The 20,450-nt window shown below is 39.4% G+C and overlaps 1 protein-coding gene across 1 annotated transcript; it reads left to right on the top strand.

Annotated features, from left to right (window-relative positions):
• Positions 1–7,943: 7,943 nt before the first annotated feature.
• Positions 7,944–20,450, top strand: LOC149316223 (actin-binding protein IPP). Its single transcript, XM_089515045.1, has 9 exons — positions 7,944–8,005; positions 10,506–10,831; positions 13,689–14,120; positions 14,853–15,008; positions 15,114–15,281; positions 15,892–16,029; positions 16,490–16,612; positions 17,598–17,818; positions 18,492–20,450. The coding sequence occupies exons 2-9, from the start codon at positions 10,549–10,551 to the stop codon at positions 18,714–18,716; spliced, it is 1,746 nt and encodes a 581-aa protein (XP_089371171.1). The 5' UTR covers positions 7,944–8,005; positions 10,506–10,548; the 3' UTR covers positions 18,717–20,450.

Below are 20,450 nucleotides of genomic sequence, written 5' to 3'. Positions count from 1 at the left end.
CGCTGTACATGCAATCTTTTTAGTTAGACGGTTCCCTGCCCTCAGGCTTACAATCTAAAAAGACATGACACAGAAGGAGAAGGGAGTGGTGGAGGGAAAGGGTAAGAGGTCCAGCAGTTCCTCTCAACCTCCGAGGCCTGGGCCAAGGCAGATGGACAGGAGGGAGGGCTTGGCTTCAAAATGGAAGGTTAATCATTATCCAGGGAAAATACATACTCACAAGTAGGATAATACATATACAGTACATAGAAATACAGGAAATGGATCGATAAACAGTCAACAACAGAACATCAGATAGTAAGCGACAATTATGCGATGCCTGGGAAGGCTTCTCTGAACAGGATGGTTTTCAGAAACAGTATGCCTGTCAACACCAGTTGCTGGGACCCATGAGTAGAGGACATTATGGCCTTTAGGTCCTGTTTTTTGGTTTGCATTTGGCATCCAAAGGGCTACTGTGAGATCAGAATGTTGCACTAGATGGGTCTTTGATGTGATCCAGCATGAATCTTTTTATGTTCTCAAGGGACATACATTGTACTCAAGTAAATTTGGGAGTTTATCAGATAAGGGAAATTGGAAGTATAATCCAAAGGCAATCTGAACGCAATCATGGGGTTTAACATTATTGCATGATAGACCACCACATGCAATTTCAGGCAATGGGAAGTCAGTCCGAATGCAATCATGGGGTTTCACGTTATTGCGTGAGAGATGATCAAAAATAATATATAATTACTTCATCAAAGGCTTTTTGTTTGTAATATCTGAAAAACAACAAGATCCAGAAACTTATATGGTTCCTGGTCTTCCTTTGTTTCAAGATGCTGCTACTTCCAAGATTCCAAAAGAAAAAGGTTACAAAAAGTCATCAGTCCTCTGGCAGCAGGGCCAATCAACAACTGAAGAGTTGTCAAAGAGGCTGTAAAAGGGGCTTTTAAAAATGAATGGAGATAGTGTAAAGTATGAGGGAGAGTATATCAGCAGCACAGCCAGCATGGTGTAGCGGTTTGAGCATTGGACTACGACTCTGGAGACCAGGGTTCTAATCCCCGCTTGACCACAGAAAACCACTGAGCACTGTTAAGCATGTGCAATGGCAACCCCTCTCTGCAGAAATCAAGGCAAAATAATCCTATGATAATCCTATGAACAGATACATTCTTTGTGTCTCTTGATGTGCTTTCAAGTCACTTGTCCTCTTAGAATCACCATAAATCAGAAATGACTTGAAGGCATACTGCCATCAACACATCAACAAATATCCACAAGGCTTGAAAGTGTTACTGGCACCTCTCATGGTTGTGGAAGGGAAAAATGCATTACCTGTGCATATAAAATTCAGTAAATATAAGGTAATCAACAATGCATACAGATTGGTAATCAAGCTGCTTAGGTTTTGGGTGGGGAAGGAGGTCTTAGAAACATGGGAGAAGTTTAAGCTAAATTGCCAAATCTTAAAAATCTTGCCAGTATAGGTTATATTTCAATACTATCACTATCGCAAACTGAGATTAGGCCTGTTAACACATGGAATGTGAGAAAGAAAAAATAAATGGAATTTCTAGAAATGCTAGATTCCCCAATCATGGGATTTCATGTTATTGAGTGAGAGGTGATCACACGCAATTTCAGGCAATGGCAAGCTATTTTCAGGCAATGGAAAGTCAGTTTGAACGCAATTCGAATTCACATAAATTCACTGAACTACGAATTCACGTGAATGTGTTCTGGCCTCGCTTTCTTTTCATTTGAAATTAAGAGAAATTCCTCCCGGGTGATAAACTCCTATAAGGCAGAGTGAAAATCATGTGGCCTCCAGACGCTGGGCTGCAACTGCCAGCAGTACTAGCTATCATAAAGTTAGGCTAGGAGTTGCAGCCCAACTTCATCTGAAGGGATGCATGATTCCCAGCCTTGATGTGAAGGAAGAAGGGATTCTAGCATTTTATTGAATTATTATTCATGGAAAATATTGGTAGAAATTTTCCTTTTTGGGACATGGAAAATCCTAAGTTATAGGACACCAAGGAGGATACAGAGCTGCTGGGTGTGTGCTGAAAATTTTCTAAGGTGGGACCTTCCAGTGTCCACAAAGAGGTGAGAAATGCTCAGTAAACAGTACTGTACATCATGGATGGGCAAAGTACACCACATACTCTATTTTTGTGGCCCACCAGATTCTTCTGGTTGCCCTTTTTCCAGCAAAACAAATACAAAACACATGTGAATAGGTTGCAGGGGATACCTTTCACTCCAGTTTAACATTTTGTTTATAAAAAATGCTTTTCAAAGCCTGACATTATATTTACATTTCTTCCCTCATCAGAGTTCCAGTTACTCAGTCAAATGTTTCCACTGCCTTGCAGTGTGAGGCATTCATGGAAAGATGGTTAATTCTCTTAACCATAGCATTTTATCACCTCTGCAGTGTCCTTTTTTTAAAAAAAAATGTGCAGGAAAGGGAACATGGATAGTGGAGGAGGTGTTGAGTTCAAGGAGATGGCAGGAAGCACACCTTAACCATACTTCCAATGTGAGAAAAGAGTAGTAAAAAAAGAAATATACAAATTGGGGTAGTACTGAAATCTGTTACAAGCCACAACAGACCAGGGTCAAAACCCTGAAATATTTAGAGCATGACTGGATGCAGGAGTAGAAATAACTGTTGCAAAACATTGCAAAATGTGAAACTGAATGCACAGATTTTTGGTTGAACTATTGGGTGGTCTGGAGGTAACCTGTAATTCTCCTTGGGACTGAAAGCAATCCACACAGTCTTGTATGTTACAACCATCGCCTGGACTTATGGATATATGGTGATCATAATGAAAGCACCTGAGATATAAAAGACAAAAGCTCTTTTTGTGAAGAAAATAAATGTTGGTTCTGGAGGACTCAAACGTTTTCTCATTCTTCTGTGGTATTTTGGTTAGTCCTATTCCTACTAATGGTATTGCTCACTGGAACAGTGTAGGTTTTGGAATGAAATTGGAGTATGGTTACCACAAATGGAAACCCTTACAAGCAAGAAGGAAAGAGGGACAATGTATTCATACAATTCCCTCTTTCTCTACTCTTTCAAGCCCCTCTGCAGCTGTTGCAATATAAGACTACACCCCTTTAATTCTGAGTCCCATTTCTGTCTCTAAATTATGTTTTAGTTCTGCTTTTGGAAAGGAAATGCAGTGAACCCTTGGCAAATTAAAAATCTGGTTCTCCTCTCCCTCACACAGCTGTGATGAATTCACAACACAAGCTCTTCTTTTAATTCTTTCATTAAAGTTTTTTTTCTTTTTAAACATGATGATTGTTCCCAAGGGAGAAATGAGACATACTAACACCGCATAGCACCAAGATCTGACAATATTTGAGATGTTTGCTCATACAAACAAAGTGCTTCACCGGACTATAGTCAGTCTTGGGCTGAAACACAGCATTTCTCTAAACCAAATATTTAAAAGGTCAAACACCATGAAAATATTTGTTCAACATAGTTATCAACCTATCTATCCTCCAGTCTACTGATCTTCTGTACCAGAAGATGTCAACTCTCAACATTCTTCATTATAGGCTATGGAGGCTAGAGTGGATAGAAGCTCCAATCCAACATCTAAAGAGTTATGCTTTGCCCACCATTTCTCTGTACACTGAAAATCTCTACTGTAGAGATGGGCTTCCATGAGGATAGATACTGGGCTTATATTGTAAGACTGTAACTGAAAGATGGGAAAATTCACATCCACTCTTCTCCTTTGTATCCATCTATGGAGTTTATCACACGGGAGGAATTTCTCTTAATTTCGAATGAAAAGAAAGTGGGGCCAGAATGCATTCACGTGAATTTGCTAGTTCAGCGAATTTATGTGAATTCAAATTGCGTTCGAACTGACTTCCCATTGTCCAAAAATAGCATGCCATTGTCCGAAATTGTGTGTGGTAGTCTATCACGCAATAACGTTAAACCCCATGATTGTATTCGGATTGCCATTGGCTTATACTTCCAATTTCCCTTGTCTGATAAACTCCTATGCTCCATTAGAAGGTTCTCCAGAATGTTGAAGGATTCATTTGAAAACTGAGGGAAAGGGAGGGGGAACTCTTATAGAAGAAGGGAGAATCCCCCAAGACAGTGGGGAGGTAAGGCTGGAAACTATTCCTTTCTTAAATTCACTTACCAAGCCATTAAGCAAAATAGACAATTGTGACAGATGCAAATAATATAACAGTTCTGCAGCAGGAGTCTGTAAAGTTAACCGTTATTCCTACTTTTAAGGACTAATTCAGCAGTTTGTCAATGAGCATGTCAAGGACTCAATCTGATCCTTAAAGCAGTTAACTGTGGCCCCTGGTGACAATGCCAAATCAAGATGAGCTATCAAGTTTTCTGACAAATGCTAAAACTATTCTAAAACATAGGAGAAATGCTCAACATGTTAATCATATTGTGTCACACGCCACATCCCAGCCAACAGCCTCTAACTGAAGCCCTCTTATCACTTGATGGTGGATGTTTTATGATGGAGCATGCCAAGAGCACAAAGCCAGTTGTATCACAAAATATATTTGTTCATCCCTGTCCGAAGAACACAAATTGGTCCCCAATAACAGAATTCAGTGGGCCCTTGGTATCCACTGGGTTTGGTTTCAGGAACCCTCATGGATACCAAAATCCATGGAGGCTCAAGTTCCATTAAATACAATGCCATAGTAATAAGGTGTCCCTTATATAAAGTGACAAAAATAAGGTTTGCTTTTTGGAGTTTATATAGAGAATATCCCTTTGAATCCATGGATAAGGAATCCATGTATATGGAGGGCTGACTGTAGACTGCTCCTGGATCTAAATATTTTATTCATTGTACTGTTCATCATCACAGTGTTGGATTCTGTGATATACTGAATATATATGTTTAAGGGACCTATATTGGAGCAGTTTCGTCACCTGATACTTACCTGGTGTGGTCTAGATACTAGTCCTGTGAAATGTAGCTTTTGTTCTTTCCCTTGGGGCAGGGGGAGAGAAGAGAAAGGATTAAGGGAAGGCTGCATGAACTACTCTTCTCATGCAGCAAGATAATTTTTGTTGTTGTTGTTGTTCTATGTAGATCCCAATAAAAATAAACTATGAAATTGTCTCTGCAGACTTGAAAGCAGAGCTTCTCAGGCAGAGGAGTGAGCACTGCACCCACATCCAAAGGGCAAATATTAAGTGGATGATGTCACTGGAAAACCGTTATATATATTTAAATACTGTTCGTTTTGAGGTAAATGTGTTCTCCAGAAGCTGCCTATGTGACAAGCGGGTGGTGAAAAGGTCTTGGCCTGACCCACTTCCCAAAATCTGGGTGTAATTTTGTCACACTAGCTTGAAAGATTGTTATTTTGAATAGTAAACTGTCGATTTGTAGGACTGTAGCTCTAATTTCTAAATCTTTTCAGATCGTCAATATAACCATGCCAATAAAATGTGTGTCAAATGCTGAACTCTGGACCATCATGAAGTTCCTTTTCCTAAGCAGAAGAAAACTCCAAAGGAAATCCTGGACTGTATGATGCAAACACTGAGTGACAAATGTCAGTCATACAAGAGTGTGAAGAAGTGTTGTGCCAACTTTAAGCATGGAGATTTTGACACTGAAGATGCAGCAAGATCTGGGAGGCCTTCAACAGTGCCAACCCCTGAAACTGCTGAGTGTGTTCATGATTTTATTTTGGCAGATCAGTGAATCTCAGTTAAAACAATTGCTGAGACACTAGTGATATTCCAGGAATGTATAAGACTGCACTGCTAGTTTATTAAATTAAAAGTATGGAGCTTGTATCTGCATGTTGTTCATAACAAATGCTATGTTTCTTTAATCATTGTTAAAACTACTTGTTACATTAATAATTGTATTTAAAACATGCTGCAGTTGTGCCCCCTTCTGGAAACATAAATCTATTGTACTATCTGCAGAAAGGATAGGAGCTTCCATCTGCTGAGAAAATAGCAGTGTAAATGTGGCACTAAGTTGTAAAATCCTTTAAGCGGCAGTTTCAGACAGCAACCATTACAGCAGACTCTAGTGAAATTGATCTGTGTGCATTTCAAAGAAAAGCAGATTTATTCAAAGGTAAACAGATTTATTGCTCTCACACATCAACGCTAAGTAACCACTGTAAAGATCTGAATCACCTTACTCAGTCCTTTGAAAATTTAGGGCAAGGGTCATGATTTGCATCTTTCTGGATCCTATTACACTTCATCCCTCTCTCACAACTATATAAATATGCTTTATATCCTCAGGCCTGGATATCATCTGGACTGCATCTGAAGAAGTGGGTTTATATCGTAAAATAAAAAAACAGTTAAAGATGCTGCTACATTTGCTCCCCTCCATTCCTCCACGTTCTGTTCTGGATATGTCCGCGGATGCCAAAAACCATGGGACCTCAAACCCCATTGGTTTGAATGGTGGCGTGCTGTGTGCATGACCACATGCACATGCCACCATTGGGGTGAATGGGGTAGGGTCATCTGCAAGTGCTCAAATCTGCAGATGACAAGCCCAGATAAGAACTTGCTGAGCTCATGGCTTAATTTACTAACATCCTGACTAAGCCAGACTTGATGTGCTAAAATGAAACAAAGCCATAGATGCTATAAGATGACATTTTGATTACACAGAGGTGACAAAGGGATGCAGAAAACAAGATGAAAACAAATGAAGTTCTCAAACATCCCTTCCTCCAATGGAAGGAGACACACAGCTAGCCCCCAAGGTAGAGAAGATGCTTTGCATTCAGGAGGCTTCAGCGGCTGCCTCAGTCTTCCCTCTGGTCCTGACACCAAAAGAATCTCAGTGCAGGGTTATATACCCAGCCACTCACTGCCTTTATCCTCAAGATGGGAAGGGAATAAAGCACTCTTCCTTTTGAGTCAAGACTCTAGCCGTCTGGATTTCTAGTCTTTCTGCAGAATTCTCTTTCTGTCAGAGGGAGGCCGGTGCAGCTAAGCAGTTGCAGGAATGATTACATGTGGCCTACTCTCATTTGGTACAGTTTAACATTAAAGGAACTACAGTACAGTCTGTAAGCAACGTGCAATTTTTTAAAGTTACACAGGTCTCTATGTACCTTCAAAGCTATGGCACAGTCTGTGAGAGTTTTAGTTAAAGTCCTTACCCTTCTTCCAGGATCAAACTCACTACGTAGGGTCGCAGAACACATGCTGCCTCCCAAATGTTGCTGGATCACAATCTTCAATATTGGCCATACTGGGTGGTATACTGGGAGCTGGAGTCAAGCAATATATATATATACACATATATACATACACACACACACACACACATATACACACACACACACTTGTCCCTCCATATGAATATGGAAAAACCGCAAATAACAAAAACACCATGTTTTTACCTGAGAGGACACCTCTAGGTCCTCCAGACCAACTCTGTGGTCAACGTCTGACAGACACTGACTATAGAGCTGCACTGGAGGAGCTACAAAGTATTCTCTCTAGGAACCTCTAGGTCTTTCAGTGCAACTTTTAAAGTTGACCATAGAGTTGCACTGGAGGACCCAGATATTCCTAGAGAGAACATATTAATCAAAATTGTGAATAATCAAATCCGCAAATATGGAGGGATGAGAGTATATAATTGTAAAAATATCAGCCATATATGTGTATATATATATATAGAGAGAGAGAGTAACAACAGCAGCCTATATATATATATATATATATATATATATATAATAGTAGCCATATATATATATAGTAGCCATATGTAATAATAGCCACATACATACATACATACATACATATATATATATATATATATATATATTGTTGTTATTGTTATCATCATCATCATCATCATCATCCACCTCCTCCTTGCTCAAAGCGGCCTTTTAGAGAAGCCCCAGAGTGCCTCTCTCCATCCATGAGAGGGCGCTAGAGCGCCATTCCTTCCCAGTGCAGAGGCAGCCTGAGGGCCTTTGGGTCTCTGAGGTAATTACCACACCGTCAACATTTTGTTTGATATCTTTATGGAGGCAAGAGAGCCCAGCTCGCGCTGCCTGCTGCCATTCAATGCCTCTGAAATAAATGTCGTCCTGAGGGGAAGGAAAGAGTCCCTTGGCTCCTTTCCCAGCCCCAGCCTTTCCTCCTCCTCCTCCTCCTCCATGTTCTCTTCCTCCCACTTCCCCCTCCTTCCTTCCTTCCTTCCTTCCTTCCTTCCTTCCTTCCTTCCCTCCCCATCGGAGGTAAGCGGCGGGGTTTTTGTCTTTTCTGTGGGTCGAGGCTCTAGTCTCGCTTTTCTCTTGGGTTACAGAACAAGAATGAAACGCCTCTCCTTTCATGATGGCCGCCCCACTTGGCGGAGGGGCCCAGGCAGACACACTGCAGGGGCGCCTGGAGACTCTAGTTCTCAGAGAGCTCTGGGCGGGGCCACAATAAGACTACACTTCCCAGCATTCCCTAGCACTCAGCCTGGGCAGTTAAAGCGGTCTCAAGCTGGATTATTTCTGCAGTGTGTTTTGGATCTTGGGGCGACCCTAAGGCCAACAGATCATGGGCTTTTCTTGGCAAGATTTGCCATGGCTATCCTCTGAGGCTGAGAGAGTGTGACTTCTTGCCCAAGCCCAAGGTCTTCTTTATGTGGAGATTCGAACCCTGCTCTCCAACCCTAATCTATCTATCTAGTAATAATAACAACCTTATCTATCTATCTATCTATCTATCTATCTATCTATATCTATATATAATTGTAATACTAGCACCCATATATATATATATATATATATATATATATATAATTATAGCAGCCATATATATATATATATATAATTGTAATAATAGCACCCATATATATATATATATATATAGTAATAATAGCAACCTAATCTATCTATCTATATCTATATATAATTATAATAATAGCACCCATATATATATATATATATATATAGTAACAATAGCAGCCTTATCTATCTATCTATCTATCTAATTGTAATAATAACAGCCAGGAGTCCAGCGTTCAAACCAATGCCTCAAAAATTGTATGAAAAGGAGGCACAGCCTGTGGCTAGAGACTTGGAAGGGGTCTTGGAGTATACATTATGCCTTAGGTCCAAAACACACTGCAGGAATAATCCAGGTTGCAACCGCTTTAACTGCCCTGTCTCAATGCAAGGGAGTCCTGGGGATTGCAGTTGATTGTGGCACCAGAGCTCTCTGCCAGAGAAGGCTAAATGTCACACAAAACTACAGTTCCCAGCATTTCCTAGCACTGAGCCAGGGCAGTTAAAGCAGTCTCAAACTGGATTATTTCTGCAGTGTGTTTTGGACTAAAAGGGGATATTTGGTGGGGGTGTGTGTGTGTGTGAAGGAGAAGTTAGGGTTTCCTTAAGGCCACTCTACTTATAGGATCAAAACACACTATGAGGATTTAAACATACAGAGGAACTTAAAAAATATGCTTCTGTATTGAAGATAACAAGATGTAAACAACAAAAGTTTATACAAACTGGATGAATATGGGGAATCAGGTTGTAAGTAATGTCTATTTGAAAATTATACTTTATGATTATATTGAATGGTACAATTTCAAGTATTGTGGATTGTAAAAATAAAGTACATATATAAAGAATTCAAAGATATAACTGTGCTAGTCTGTAGAATCAGTATGTAGAAAGATCTTGTAGCACCTTTGAGACTAACTGAAAGAAAGAAGTTGGCAACATGAGCTTTCCTACCTAGACTTCAGTCTACTTCCTCAGATGCATTTGTGTACATTAGATTGTAAGCCTGAGGGCAGGGAACCATCTATTATCCCCTCTGTTGTAAGCTGCCCGGATTCCCAGTGGTTGGGCGGCATATAAATAAATCCTATTATTATTATTATTATTATGTGTCACTCATTTCCTTGTGCTGAGATTAGACAACATTTTCGGCCCTATTAAAATCAGTCTGGAGGTTCAAGTGGTTAGAATAAAGGAGGACAAGGCATCGTAAAATGTTGGATATTCAAGATTACCAAATAAAAGCTAGAAATGCTAATATAAATATAAATTCTTGCTTCTTAGTCATGTTCAAAATGGAGGACATTTTGAAATTCCTCCTGGACAGAAGGTTGACAGAGCTGATAAAGTTCACCCACCGAGTCCAGGAACCCAGCCCTGGTGGATACAAAAGGCTCATTGTATTTATCAAACGGGGCCACTAAAACATAGCGGGAGAAATAAGAGGAAATAGGAAAGTAATAAAGTGGCAGCTGGATAGTGAATAGGAACAAAAATGAAGAAAATTTCAATATCCATTATTTGATTTTTCACCTTCTCATCAGTTCATTGCTTTCTCAATAGTGAAGTCACACCTGGGATTGATTACCACATTGAAATAATAATATTTGAAAGCGTCCTAGTTTTATTAAAATGTACATTATTGTCACTCGTGTTTTCAGCCCTGATGTCATCTGTAATTTTCAACATGTTTCTTGTCATTTCTTCAGGAGATTATGGCTATCACTCAGACGCTTCTTCTGTGACCCTGTCATGGCTTGTCCTAGCACAAGTGAGTTCCCTTTCTTGGCAGACAGGCATGCGCGTCTTATACTGGCCCAGATCAACAAAATGAGATGTGGACACCACTTCTGCGATGTGCAGCTCCAAGTTGGTGAAGAAGTATTTAAGGTCCACCGTCTTGTCTTGGCTGCAAGCAGCCCTTACTTTGCAGCTCTGTTTGCTGGAGGGATGAGAGAGGCTTCAAAGGATACTGTACAGATCTTGGGCGTGAATGCTGACATTTTTCAGATCCTCTTAGACTTTATTTACACAGGTAAATTATGTCTGTATTTTGTGGCAGTGTTTTAATGACATGAGAAGCTTGTGATTCTAATGTGTTGATTTACTCTTTAACAGTAATTTTATCAAAATCTGTTTTATCTTGGCAAAACTGTGGTTAACGAATACTTACGTAATGGATTTTTGAGATGTCACTGCAAGAAGAGAGTTTGTATTTGTCGCAATTGGAACAAAAGAACAACAGGATTTAAGTGTGCACACATTATACATGCATATTCTATAATATAATAATTTGAAAATTTTTATTAGCTGATGGTTATTAACAAAAAAACAGAATACAGCCACAGATGCTGGCGAAACGTCAGAAATAAACTCTTCCAGTACACAGCCACATAGCCCGCAAATCCCCCCCCAAAACTACGAATACAGTGAATTGTATATGATAGCACTATTTTATTATGAAGGAGCTGTCTTCTTGGAACTTAGTAACTTGTTTTTTTAAATAAATTCCTGTCAGCTTCAGTTAATTTGAAGATGTAATATTTTGATAAGGTCAGCAAACTGTGACTGCCAAGGCTTAGTAAGTAGCCATTATTTTTTTAGCCAGCTGGAAAGTACATTCCTGTCACAAGATTACTATGCTTGCAAAAAAATAAGTTTGATTTAGTAATCAGACCTCAAGATACATAACTATGGCGGGATACAGATTGCTCCTTTCCCCGACTGTTTGGGGCCTCAGCGGCCTCAGCGGTAGCCCCAGAGACCCCGATCTGCTGCTTTTCCAAGCCTTGGGGAAGTGGCAAAAAACCACTACCCCGCGGCCTGAAAAGGGATGTCCTTGGGGCTTCATGCCCCAAGGACACCCTGACAGCAACGGGGAGACAGAGAAAGGGGCTGCTCGGCCCCTTTCTCTTTTGTATTGCTGGTGCAGCTGTGTAGAGTCTGTGCCAGCGATACAAGCGGTGGAAGGAGCTCTATTTTGGAGCTCCTTCTGGTGCCGCTGAAAGGGCGCCGCAAGCAGCCTGCAGTGGCGCACATGCGTCACGCCCATGCCGCTCCATTTGGAGGTGGTGCAGCCGTGATGTCATAATGGCGGCGCCCATATGGACAGGGCACCGCCATTAAAATGCCGCGGTTACGTGCTAGAGTGTCTGTAAAGGATGCCCCGAGGCAACCCTAGCACGCATACAGGCCGGCACAAAGCAGGAAAGTTAAAATGCTAATTTTGGGGATTTTTTAAATTGTAAAACAGGAATTTAGGCACATTTTTAGATGCACTTTGCCATAGACATTTATATTTTCTACTTCTACAAAAGGAAAGGAAAGCAATTTCTGTCTTGTATTGACATTTTCATCTAAGTGTAATTTTTAGTGCCGTTTCAAAACAGAAATTCACATTAACAGTTAACAGTAACTGTTTAATGCAGCTTCTAGTGACACATCTTTCTTAGTGAAAATTGATTTCAGTATAAACAAATTAATAAAACTTTTATTTATTGTAATGTAACTTGTGGATAGACAGCCAGTATGGTGTAGTAGTTCGAGTGTTGGACTAGAACTCTGGGAGAACCAGTTTTGAATCCCTGATCAAGAACCCCAATTCAGCCATATAAACCCACTGGGTGACCTTGGCCAAGTCACGCACTTTCAGCCTCAGAGGATGACAATGGCAAACCCACTATGAAAAAACCTGCCAAGAAAACCCTGTGATAGGTTTTAAATACAAATATACCTTAAGATTGGCATAAGTCAGAAATGACTTGAAGACACACAGCAACAACAAATCAGCATAAAAACCACTGGCTGACTTTTACCACATCACACTCTATCAGTCTAAGAGGAAGGCGGTGGCAAATCTGTTATGAAGAAATCTGGCCAAGAAAATCCTATGACACTACTTCAGAGTTATAATCTGAAGGCACAACATCATCACCATAATCATCAATGCATTCTTCACTTTAGGGGTTTGGAATGGTCAGCCGTGAATCTGACAAAAGTTGGTCCAGGAAGCTGAAAATAAAATTTATTGAAAACTATAGAAGGATACTGGTCTTTCCATCATGGAGCACTGCAGCCTCAATTTAAGCTTTTGAAAAAGACTTTTTTGAAACTTCAAGGCTTCAGCGTTCCAGAGAAAAAAACTGCACAAAAAAACAGGAATTAAAAAAAATACTAAGGGGGAGGGGGAAAGGGGGCAGCAGGGTACAGTGACACTACATGATTGCCATTTGCATGAATGTCCAGGGAATGGCTTTTCACACCTGAGGCATGGCACAATTGGCAGCTCATTCACAGGTTTCCTCTGTGAATGAAAAAGGATGCAGCAGGAATGGGGCAGCTACATTGTGCAATCAATGTTGCTGATACCACTTCTCTTCCAATGAAATTGCAGTTTAAGAACTGGGTGTGATCATCTCCCCAGTACACCTACACTCGTCCCTCTACATTCCCCGAGGTTAGGGATACAGGACCCCCATGAATGTGGAAAAACCTCAAATAACAAAAACACTATGTTTTTACCTGAGTGATCACCTCTCTAATAATCTCTAGGTCCTCCAGTACAACTCTATGGTCAACATCTGCTGGGCATTGACCATAGAATTACGCTGGAGGAGCTACGAATGTCTAGTGGAGTGTTTTCTCTAGAAATCTCTAGGTCCTTCAGTGCAACTTTTGGTTAAAGTTGACCATAGATTTGTACTGGAGGATCTAGATATGCCGAGAGAGAACATATTAATAAAATACATGAATAATCAAATCTGCAAAAGTCAAAGCCGCAAATGTGGAGGGACCAGTGTATATTGTTCAAGAAAAAAAATTGTAAACAGATTATGTGTTACTGTGGTCAAGATTTCATACAGTCTAAAACTTTGTTTCCCTTATACATTCAGGCATAGTCAGCATTGGTGAGAATAACGTCCAGGAGCTGATTGTAGCAGCAGACATGTTCCAACTCACTGAGGTAGTAGACCTTTGCTGTGAATTTCTGAAGGGACAGATTGATCCTGGGAACTGCATTGGACTCTTCCAATTCTCTGAGCATATTGCCTGTCATGATCTTCTAGAATTTACAGAGAACTATATCCATGTCCATTTCTTGGATATACAGAATGGGGAAGAATTTCTCACCCTGACAAAAGACCAGCTTATTAAGATCTTGCGAAGTGAAGAGCTGAGCATAGAAGATGAGTACCAAGTTTTCATAGCTGCAATGCAGTGGATTCTGAAGGATCTAGGGAAAAGAAAGAAATATGTCGTGGAAATACTGGATACAGTTAGATTTCCACTGCTACCCCCACAAAGACTCTTGAAATATATAGAAGGTAACTCAGTATATAATAGTGTGTGAATTTGTCATTTTTATACTTTCAAATCTTTACAAGTCTGTGGACTGATTCTGTGAACAGCTATACTGTAAATATGGGTACCATAGCAGAGTTCCATTTCATTAACACCATGCTGTGCTGGAACCCATGATAGTGCTGTAATTATTTGGAAGTTTCCAACTATGAGCAGTACTGGGTTCCATCTGTAAGATGATGCAGAATATGGTGGCATTTCACTTTTCACAGGCAGGGAAGCACTGGATATCTTCCCACACTGGAGGAAAAGACAACAGTTGACTGTCTGGTCAAGATGAGAGGTAAGACAGAAGATTTCAGGAGTGTTTTTAATTTCTTATGTAAATACTCACAGATGAAAAATCATGTCTTATGTATGAGAGATCATGGCTCATCATACTACTTGTACAATTAAGCTGCAAAATTATGGCATTAGAAGATTGGAAACTATTCTTCTTCCTCCAAACTTAAAATCTCAGTCTGAATATTTTCCAGAAATCCTACAAGGCATTTTATTTTATTGTTGGCCTTTGATGACTGAGAAAGGTGATACAACATTTTAGTCATTTCTTGATTGAAAAATGTGTGGTTGTTTGGATGAAGCTACAAAGCCAATAAACCAGTGAAAATGTTACCACTCATACCTGCACATATTTCTGGTTTATGTGTAGGTTGGCTATTCCCAATTTTTTCATCTTTTTTTTTCTTCCCAAGGTGTTCCTGATTTCAGTCTTCGAGTGGCTCTCCAAACTCTTTTAAAAGAATACTGTGAAGTGTGTAAGTCTCCCAAAGAGAGCAAAGTTAGCAGTTTCTTGCAGACAGCTAAGGCTCGCCCACGGAGAAAAGCCAGGAAGTATCTTTATGCTGTAGGTAGGGATCCTTGTTAGTATTCAAATATCTTCAGAACCTGAAGTATTGGGAAGATGCATATGAGACAGCAAATCTTTTGTGCCATTTCTTCTTTTTCTTAAATAGGTGGATATACCCGCTTGCAGGGAGGCCGTTGGAGTGACAGCAGAGCTCTCAGCTGTGTGGAGCGTTTTGATACTTTCAGTCAGTACTGGACTACTGTGTCTTCTTTGCACCAAGCTCGCAGTGGGCTGGGAGTTGCAGTATTGGGAGGAATGGTCTATGCAATTGGAGGTAAGAGTGAAGAATCACTGGAGTTAGGAGGAGGAGAAGGGGGGACTATTTCTTCATGCTCGGTATACATCTTTTAATTATTTACTTAAATGTAGAAACCCAAAAAGAAATTGGCATATATTATTCTAAATCCAGACATAGTGATATTTATAGAGTCCCTCAGATAGAACATGCAGGAGGTTGGAATCTTTAGCCCAGTATTATTCAAAAAACTCATCCCATATCCCTGCTGTGCAGACATAAACTCACACAAAAGTGTATGTGTGTGCATGTTATCTAACATTCACAATTCACCTTCCTGAAGCCTATGTTTTTGTTTGGCTACTTCTTAGTCACAGAATGATCTGTGCATACATATATAAATATACATATGCATGCCCACTCCTCTACAAAACCTTCAGGAACTTTGCAGTTGATGAGATAAGTCTTGGTGATCTTTCTTACTCTTCACTCTTTTTGTGTTGTTTTTGTTGCTGTAATTTTTTTAATTTTTTTTATTTTTCTGGTTGCATTGATTTGTTATTGTTTAGTGGTATAAACACTGTATGTAAGTATGTATGTATTGTACAAAACAGACCCAAGTTTGCTGTGTTACTATTTTACTTCAAAGGTGAAAAAGACTCCATGATTTTTGACTGTACCGAGCGCTACGATCCTATTACAAAGCAATGGGCTGCTGTAGCTTCCATGAACCATCCTCGCTGTGGTCTAGGAGTATGCACCTGTTACGGCACCATCTATGCCTTTGGCAAGTCTTCCGATTACTGAATTGAAGCAGTATATGATTAGTTTTGTGTACCACTGAGAATAGGAATAACAGCAGAATGTGTATGACACTAGCAATATATCTTTTTGGGTAATGGTAAAACACATTTTTCCCTACAGTAAAATCTTAAAAGATTGCAAGATCAGGTGTACTTGTTGTTGAGTAATGCTTCATCTCCAGCTTGCTTGTTCTATAATTTTCTGGTGTCAGAAAACTGAAGATTTTTAGTGATAGTTGTACAAGACTTCTTATATTTAAGTGGTTGAGAATAATAATGATGGGTTACCGGTACTTGGAAACTATAAACAAATAGAATAATATGGCTGCTAGGCTAGTGTTTTACACTGCATTCTCTTGCTAATATTAACCATGCATAGGGTTGCCTTAAGGAGATGGTGAACATTTAACTTTGTTGTATTTCTTACCTGTGCTGTGCTTTCAGGAGGCTGGGTAGGAGCTGAGATTGGCACCTCAATTGAACGCTTTGATCCGGAAGAAAATAGCTGGGAGGTTGTGGGCAGTATGGCTGTACCACGATACAATTTTGGGTGCTGTGAAATACAAGGTAAGTAGATTGGAATATTTGGGTAAATGTTGCTCATTACTAATAATGTAATGGATAGCATTCATTCTGATTAAACAACCATTTTCTGCCTAGAAATAGGAATGCTATATGAAACTATATGCTGTATTTGCAATGCAAAATATTTTGCTTCCTGTGCATCCTATGTGCACTCTTTATTTGACTTCCACTATTTGATCCAGTGGATCTTGCAAACCTCCACAAGATTGTGCTTGACAAATTAAGCATCTTCACAAGAGGCTTGCTGTTTTGAATTGTGCAGACTTGTGCAGTGCAAAAATTATTTTTCAGAAGTAATATATTGGACAAAATAACTTAGGGGAAAATCATTCTTAGGCTTAGGTGTTTATTTAAGAACAGTTCAATTAAGGCAGGTGTGAGTACATGCCCTGTGGTCTGTAATGCATCCACTCCCCACACAGTATTGCCAGATTGTTATCCACTTGCCACCTATGTCATGCAAAGCACCTAGGGTCGTGCTTGCACACCTGCTTCTCAACAAAATAGGACTCCCACCAGCCTGTCAAACAGCTATTTGACAAGCTGTTGGAAGCATATTTCTGGATAATGAGACAAGCAATAATTACTGTTCTCACACACACATTTCTAGCAGAGCCTTAAAGTACTGGGAAATAGGGTTTATGAGAGCACTCTTATGCACTTTTCCCTTCTAGTACAATTGATGTTAAAAATGTCTCCCTAAACCCAGTGATCCTGAATTGTTCTGGAGCAGGACACTTCCGGTTTTTATAATGAATAGTATTGCTGAGTGAAGAAAGCCTCCCTCCCACTTCAGTGATCTGAAATGGCACTCATGGAGGTGAGGAAGCTTTAGCCTCTCCCTCATTACAGTGATTATGTTTAGTATTGCTGGAATGAGGAGTGAAAGTAAAACTGCCCCCAAGGATCTGCATCAGGGTGTGTGTGTAGGTGGCATGAGTTTAATTGTAAACCATTGTATTTTTAGGTTTAATTTATGTTATTGGGGGCATTAGCAATGAAGGAATAGAACTGTGTTCTGTGGAAGTCTATGACCCAATATCTAAGCGCTGGTCTACACTCCCTGAAATGAGCACCAGAAGAGCCTATCTGGGGGTGGCTTCTCTGAATGACTGTATGTATGCTGTTGGAGGATATAATGAGACTCAAGATGCCCTTCCAACTGTTGAAAAATACTCTTTTGAAGAGGTAGGTCCACTTTCCAGAAATCAGGTTGCAAGACCTATTAATTTGTGTTGGATTTGTGTATAGTTGTTCAGTTAACTGTATATTTCTTTGAATCTACTTTCAGGAATGTATAAGCCCTTTTAAATATGGCTGTGCACAGATGTACATAGCTTGAGTAGTCAATTGGCACTGAGTCATTAAGAAATAAATGTAGAAATTTCCAACCAAAATGAATTCAGTAGTTCTTGTTTCAAATAGAAGGCGTTCATATGGAATACCAACTAGTTGGCTATTACGACAGTCATGATGCTGCCTCTCTCTTATCTCCCTTTTGGCTATGCAGGGTACTGATTGGCTAGCACTGGTGGCAGTCATGAAACTATTTTTGTGTCCACTCATTTAAGTCTAAGAAAATGCCACTTTAGATCTATTTGGTGTCTATTTGTTGACATTCCCTATTCCATTTCAAATGTTTACTGTGATTTAATTATTCTGAATACATGCAAACCCTTTGTTTTACACTTGGTCACTAACAGAAGTTAGAACGTTCACAAGAAAGCAGAATATTCCGTTCGAGAGAACCTTTCCTATCAAACCCCTTATATATCTGTTAAATGTAAATTTAGAGCACTTTTCTGCAGAAAAATGTACTGCACAAAAACATAGCTTTTAACAATCTTATTTTAATCATCAGGAAAAATGGGTGGAAGTTGCTTCGATGAAAGCCCCAAGAGCTGGAGTCTGCGTTGTAGCTGTCAATGGTCTCCTTTATGCCATAGGAGGAAGGACTGCTAGCTATGATTCAGCTGCTCCAGTTACCTCAGACTCTGTGGAGGTTTATAACCCACATATGGATGCATGGACCGAAATTGCTAACATGATCACCAGCCGCTGTGAAGGAGGTGTTGCAGTGCTTTGACGAATACAGAACTTTTTTAAAAAACAGATATTTGGGGTGTGAATGTCAGTGTGATAGAGATAGTGAGGATGCATCCTCCTGAGAGTGTATCTGCAGTTACTGGACATACAGCTCTCCAAAATAATGAACCAACACCTGTTACAGTTACTATTATTGGCTGTACTAATATGCTTCTTTGTGGACCATACAAGAATACAAGGAATTTTTTGATTCTTGACAGTTATTGTTCATAGACATGAAGTCTTTGCTGTCTTGGAAGTCTTTTGTCATTTCTAGGTTACAGTCATAATGAGGTTTGAAGTGAAGTATATTTAGAGTTAAACTGATTGCACCAATTCTTAATGAGAATCCCAAACATCCAGGTTTTATTGTCATAAAAACCCATTAACTGTTTAAGAGCTGGCTTCTGTTTTTTATTGCATAATTTGTTTTTCTTAAAGAAAGACAACAAAGTAATGATGGATCTATTCTGTAGAACAATATCCAAAAAAATGTTTTAGCTGAATGCATTTAGAAATACGCAGAAGACAATTTGATTTTAAAATGAAATTTCCTTCCCATTGATATACACAATGAGGAGATATGCAGCTTACATCTTACATTTATTCTTTTCAAGATTGATCACAACTCTTTTAACAGCTTTACTGTTGAAATACAGTAACTTTCTTCCAAGTTGGTAATACGAACCTGGCTCTGGGCATCATTTTTCTCCAGCCTATAGTATCATTAACTATAGAATCTTTTAATTTAAGCTATAATAGAAACTTCCAAAGGATACCCATCATACCCCATGCTTTCCTGTTGAAACGACAAATAATGACGTTTGAGCATTACCAGTAGAAATGAGTTGGATGGAAGTGGTAATAACAAAGGCAACATACGATGTTGGTTTAGTTTTGCATGTGCTAGAGCTAGATCACTCTTTCCTCTTCTGTATGTTAGTCCATAACAAATACTGGTAAATCTGAATTGATATGCATCAGTATGGCTGAGTGCTGCAAACGTGTAGTAGGAAAATTGTTTTCCAGGAACATGTTATTGACACACATATTGTATGGAATTATTATTGCACACTGAAGAAAGAAGTGGCTTAAATCTGTAAAGCTGTTACTTGAATTATCACCTTATGAGAGCTCTGTCATTGCTCCTCTTTGTATTTTATTTTTTACATAGGAACAACCACCTCTTCTTTGGAAAACAGTGTTGTTCCATGCTTAGAACAGGTCTGAGGGGTCCCTCACTCAAATTTGTATTCTTCATATGATAGAGGATGCCTTATCTACTGCAAGTCCAGCCCAAGGAAAAATCATGTGTAGTGCATATGCTGACTAGTGCAAAAGTATTACCTTGAAACTGTAAGAAATAGTCTCAATAGAGGTTACACAATGCTGGGATCCTAGCAGAACTTCAGGTCACTTAAATTTAGAATCTGCAGAGTGTTCATTTGACCAACTGAATTTAATTTTAGGTATATATGCCTTACACCCTAGTCCTCATTACTGGTAAATAAATTGTATTGAATTTAAGGAGGCCTAATCTTAAGAAAGAGTGTAGAATATTGCAGCCTTGACACTAGAATGTAATCACTTTTATCAATGGCTGAATTTTAGTAAATACAGATTTAACAAGATGTGATATCTTTCCTTTATAGAACATTTCGTAAAAGAATCATCAGTGACATCCAAATGTGTTTGTAGTATCAGGTTCTTGTAATAATCCACTAAAGTTAATTAC

This window comes from Sceloporus occidentalis, unplaced genomic scaffold, assembly GCF_023333645.1.
Source record: "Sceloporus occidentalis isolate IW3139 unplaced genomic scaffold, rSceOcc1.0.p SCAF_3, whole genome shotgun sequence".
In the NCBI taxonomy this organism is placed as follows: Eukaryota; Metazoa; Chordata; class Lepidosauria; order Squamata; family Phrynosomatidae; genus Sceloporus; species Sceloporus occidentalis.
Note: the sequence above shows the minus strand (reverse complement) of the source record. Positions and strands in the feature narration are given on the sequence as shown.

Coding starts and splice junctions, on each gene's coding strand:
- LOC149316223 (XM_089515045.1), top strand. CDS start 10,549: ATGGCTTGTCCTAGCACAAGTGAGTTCCCTTTCTTGGCAGACAGGCAT. Junction 15,282..15,891: donor AATGGTCTATGCAATTGGAG/GTAAGAGTGAAG, acceptor TTTACTTCAAAG/GTGAAAAAGACTCCATGATT. Junction 17,819..18,491: donor AAAAATACTCTTTTGAAGAG/GTAGGTCCACTT, acceptor TTTAATCATCAG/GAAAAATGGGTGGAAGTTGC.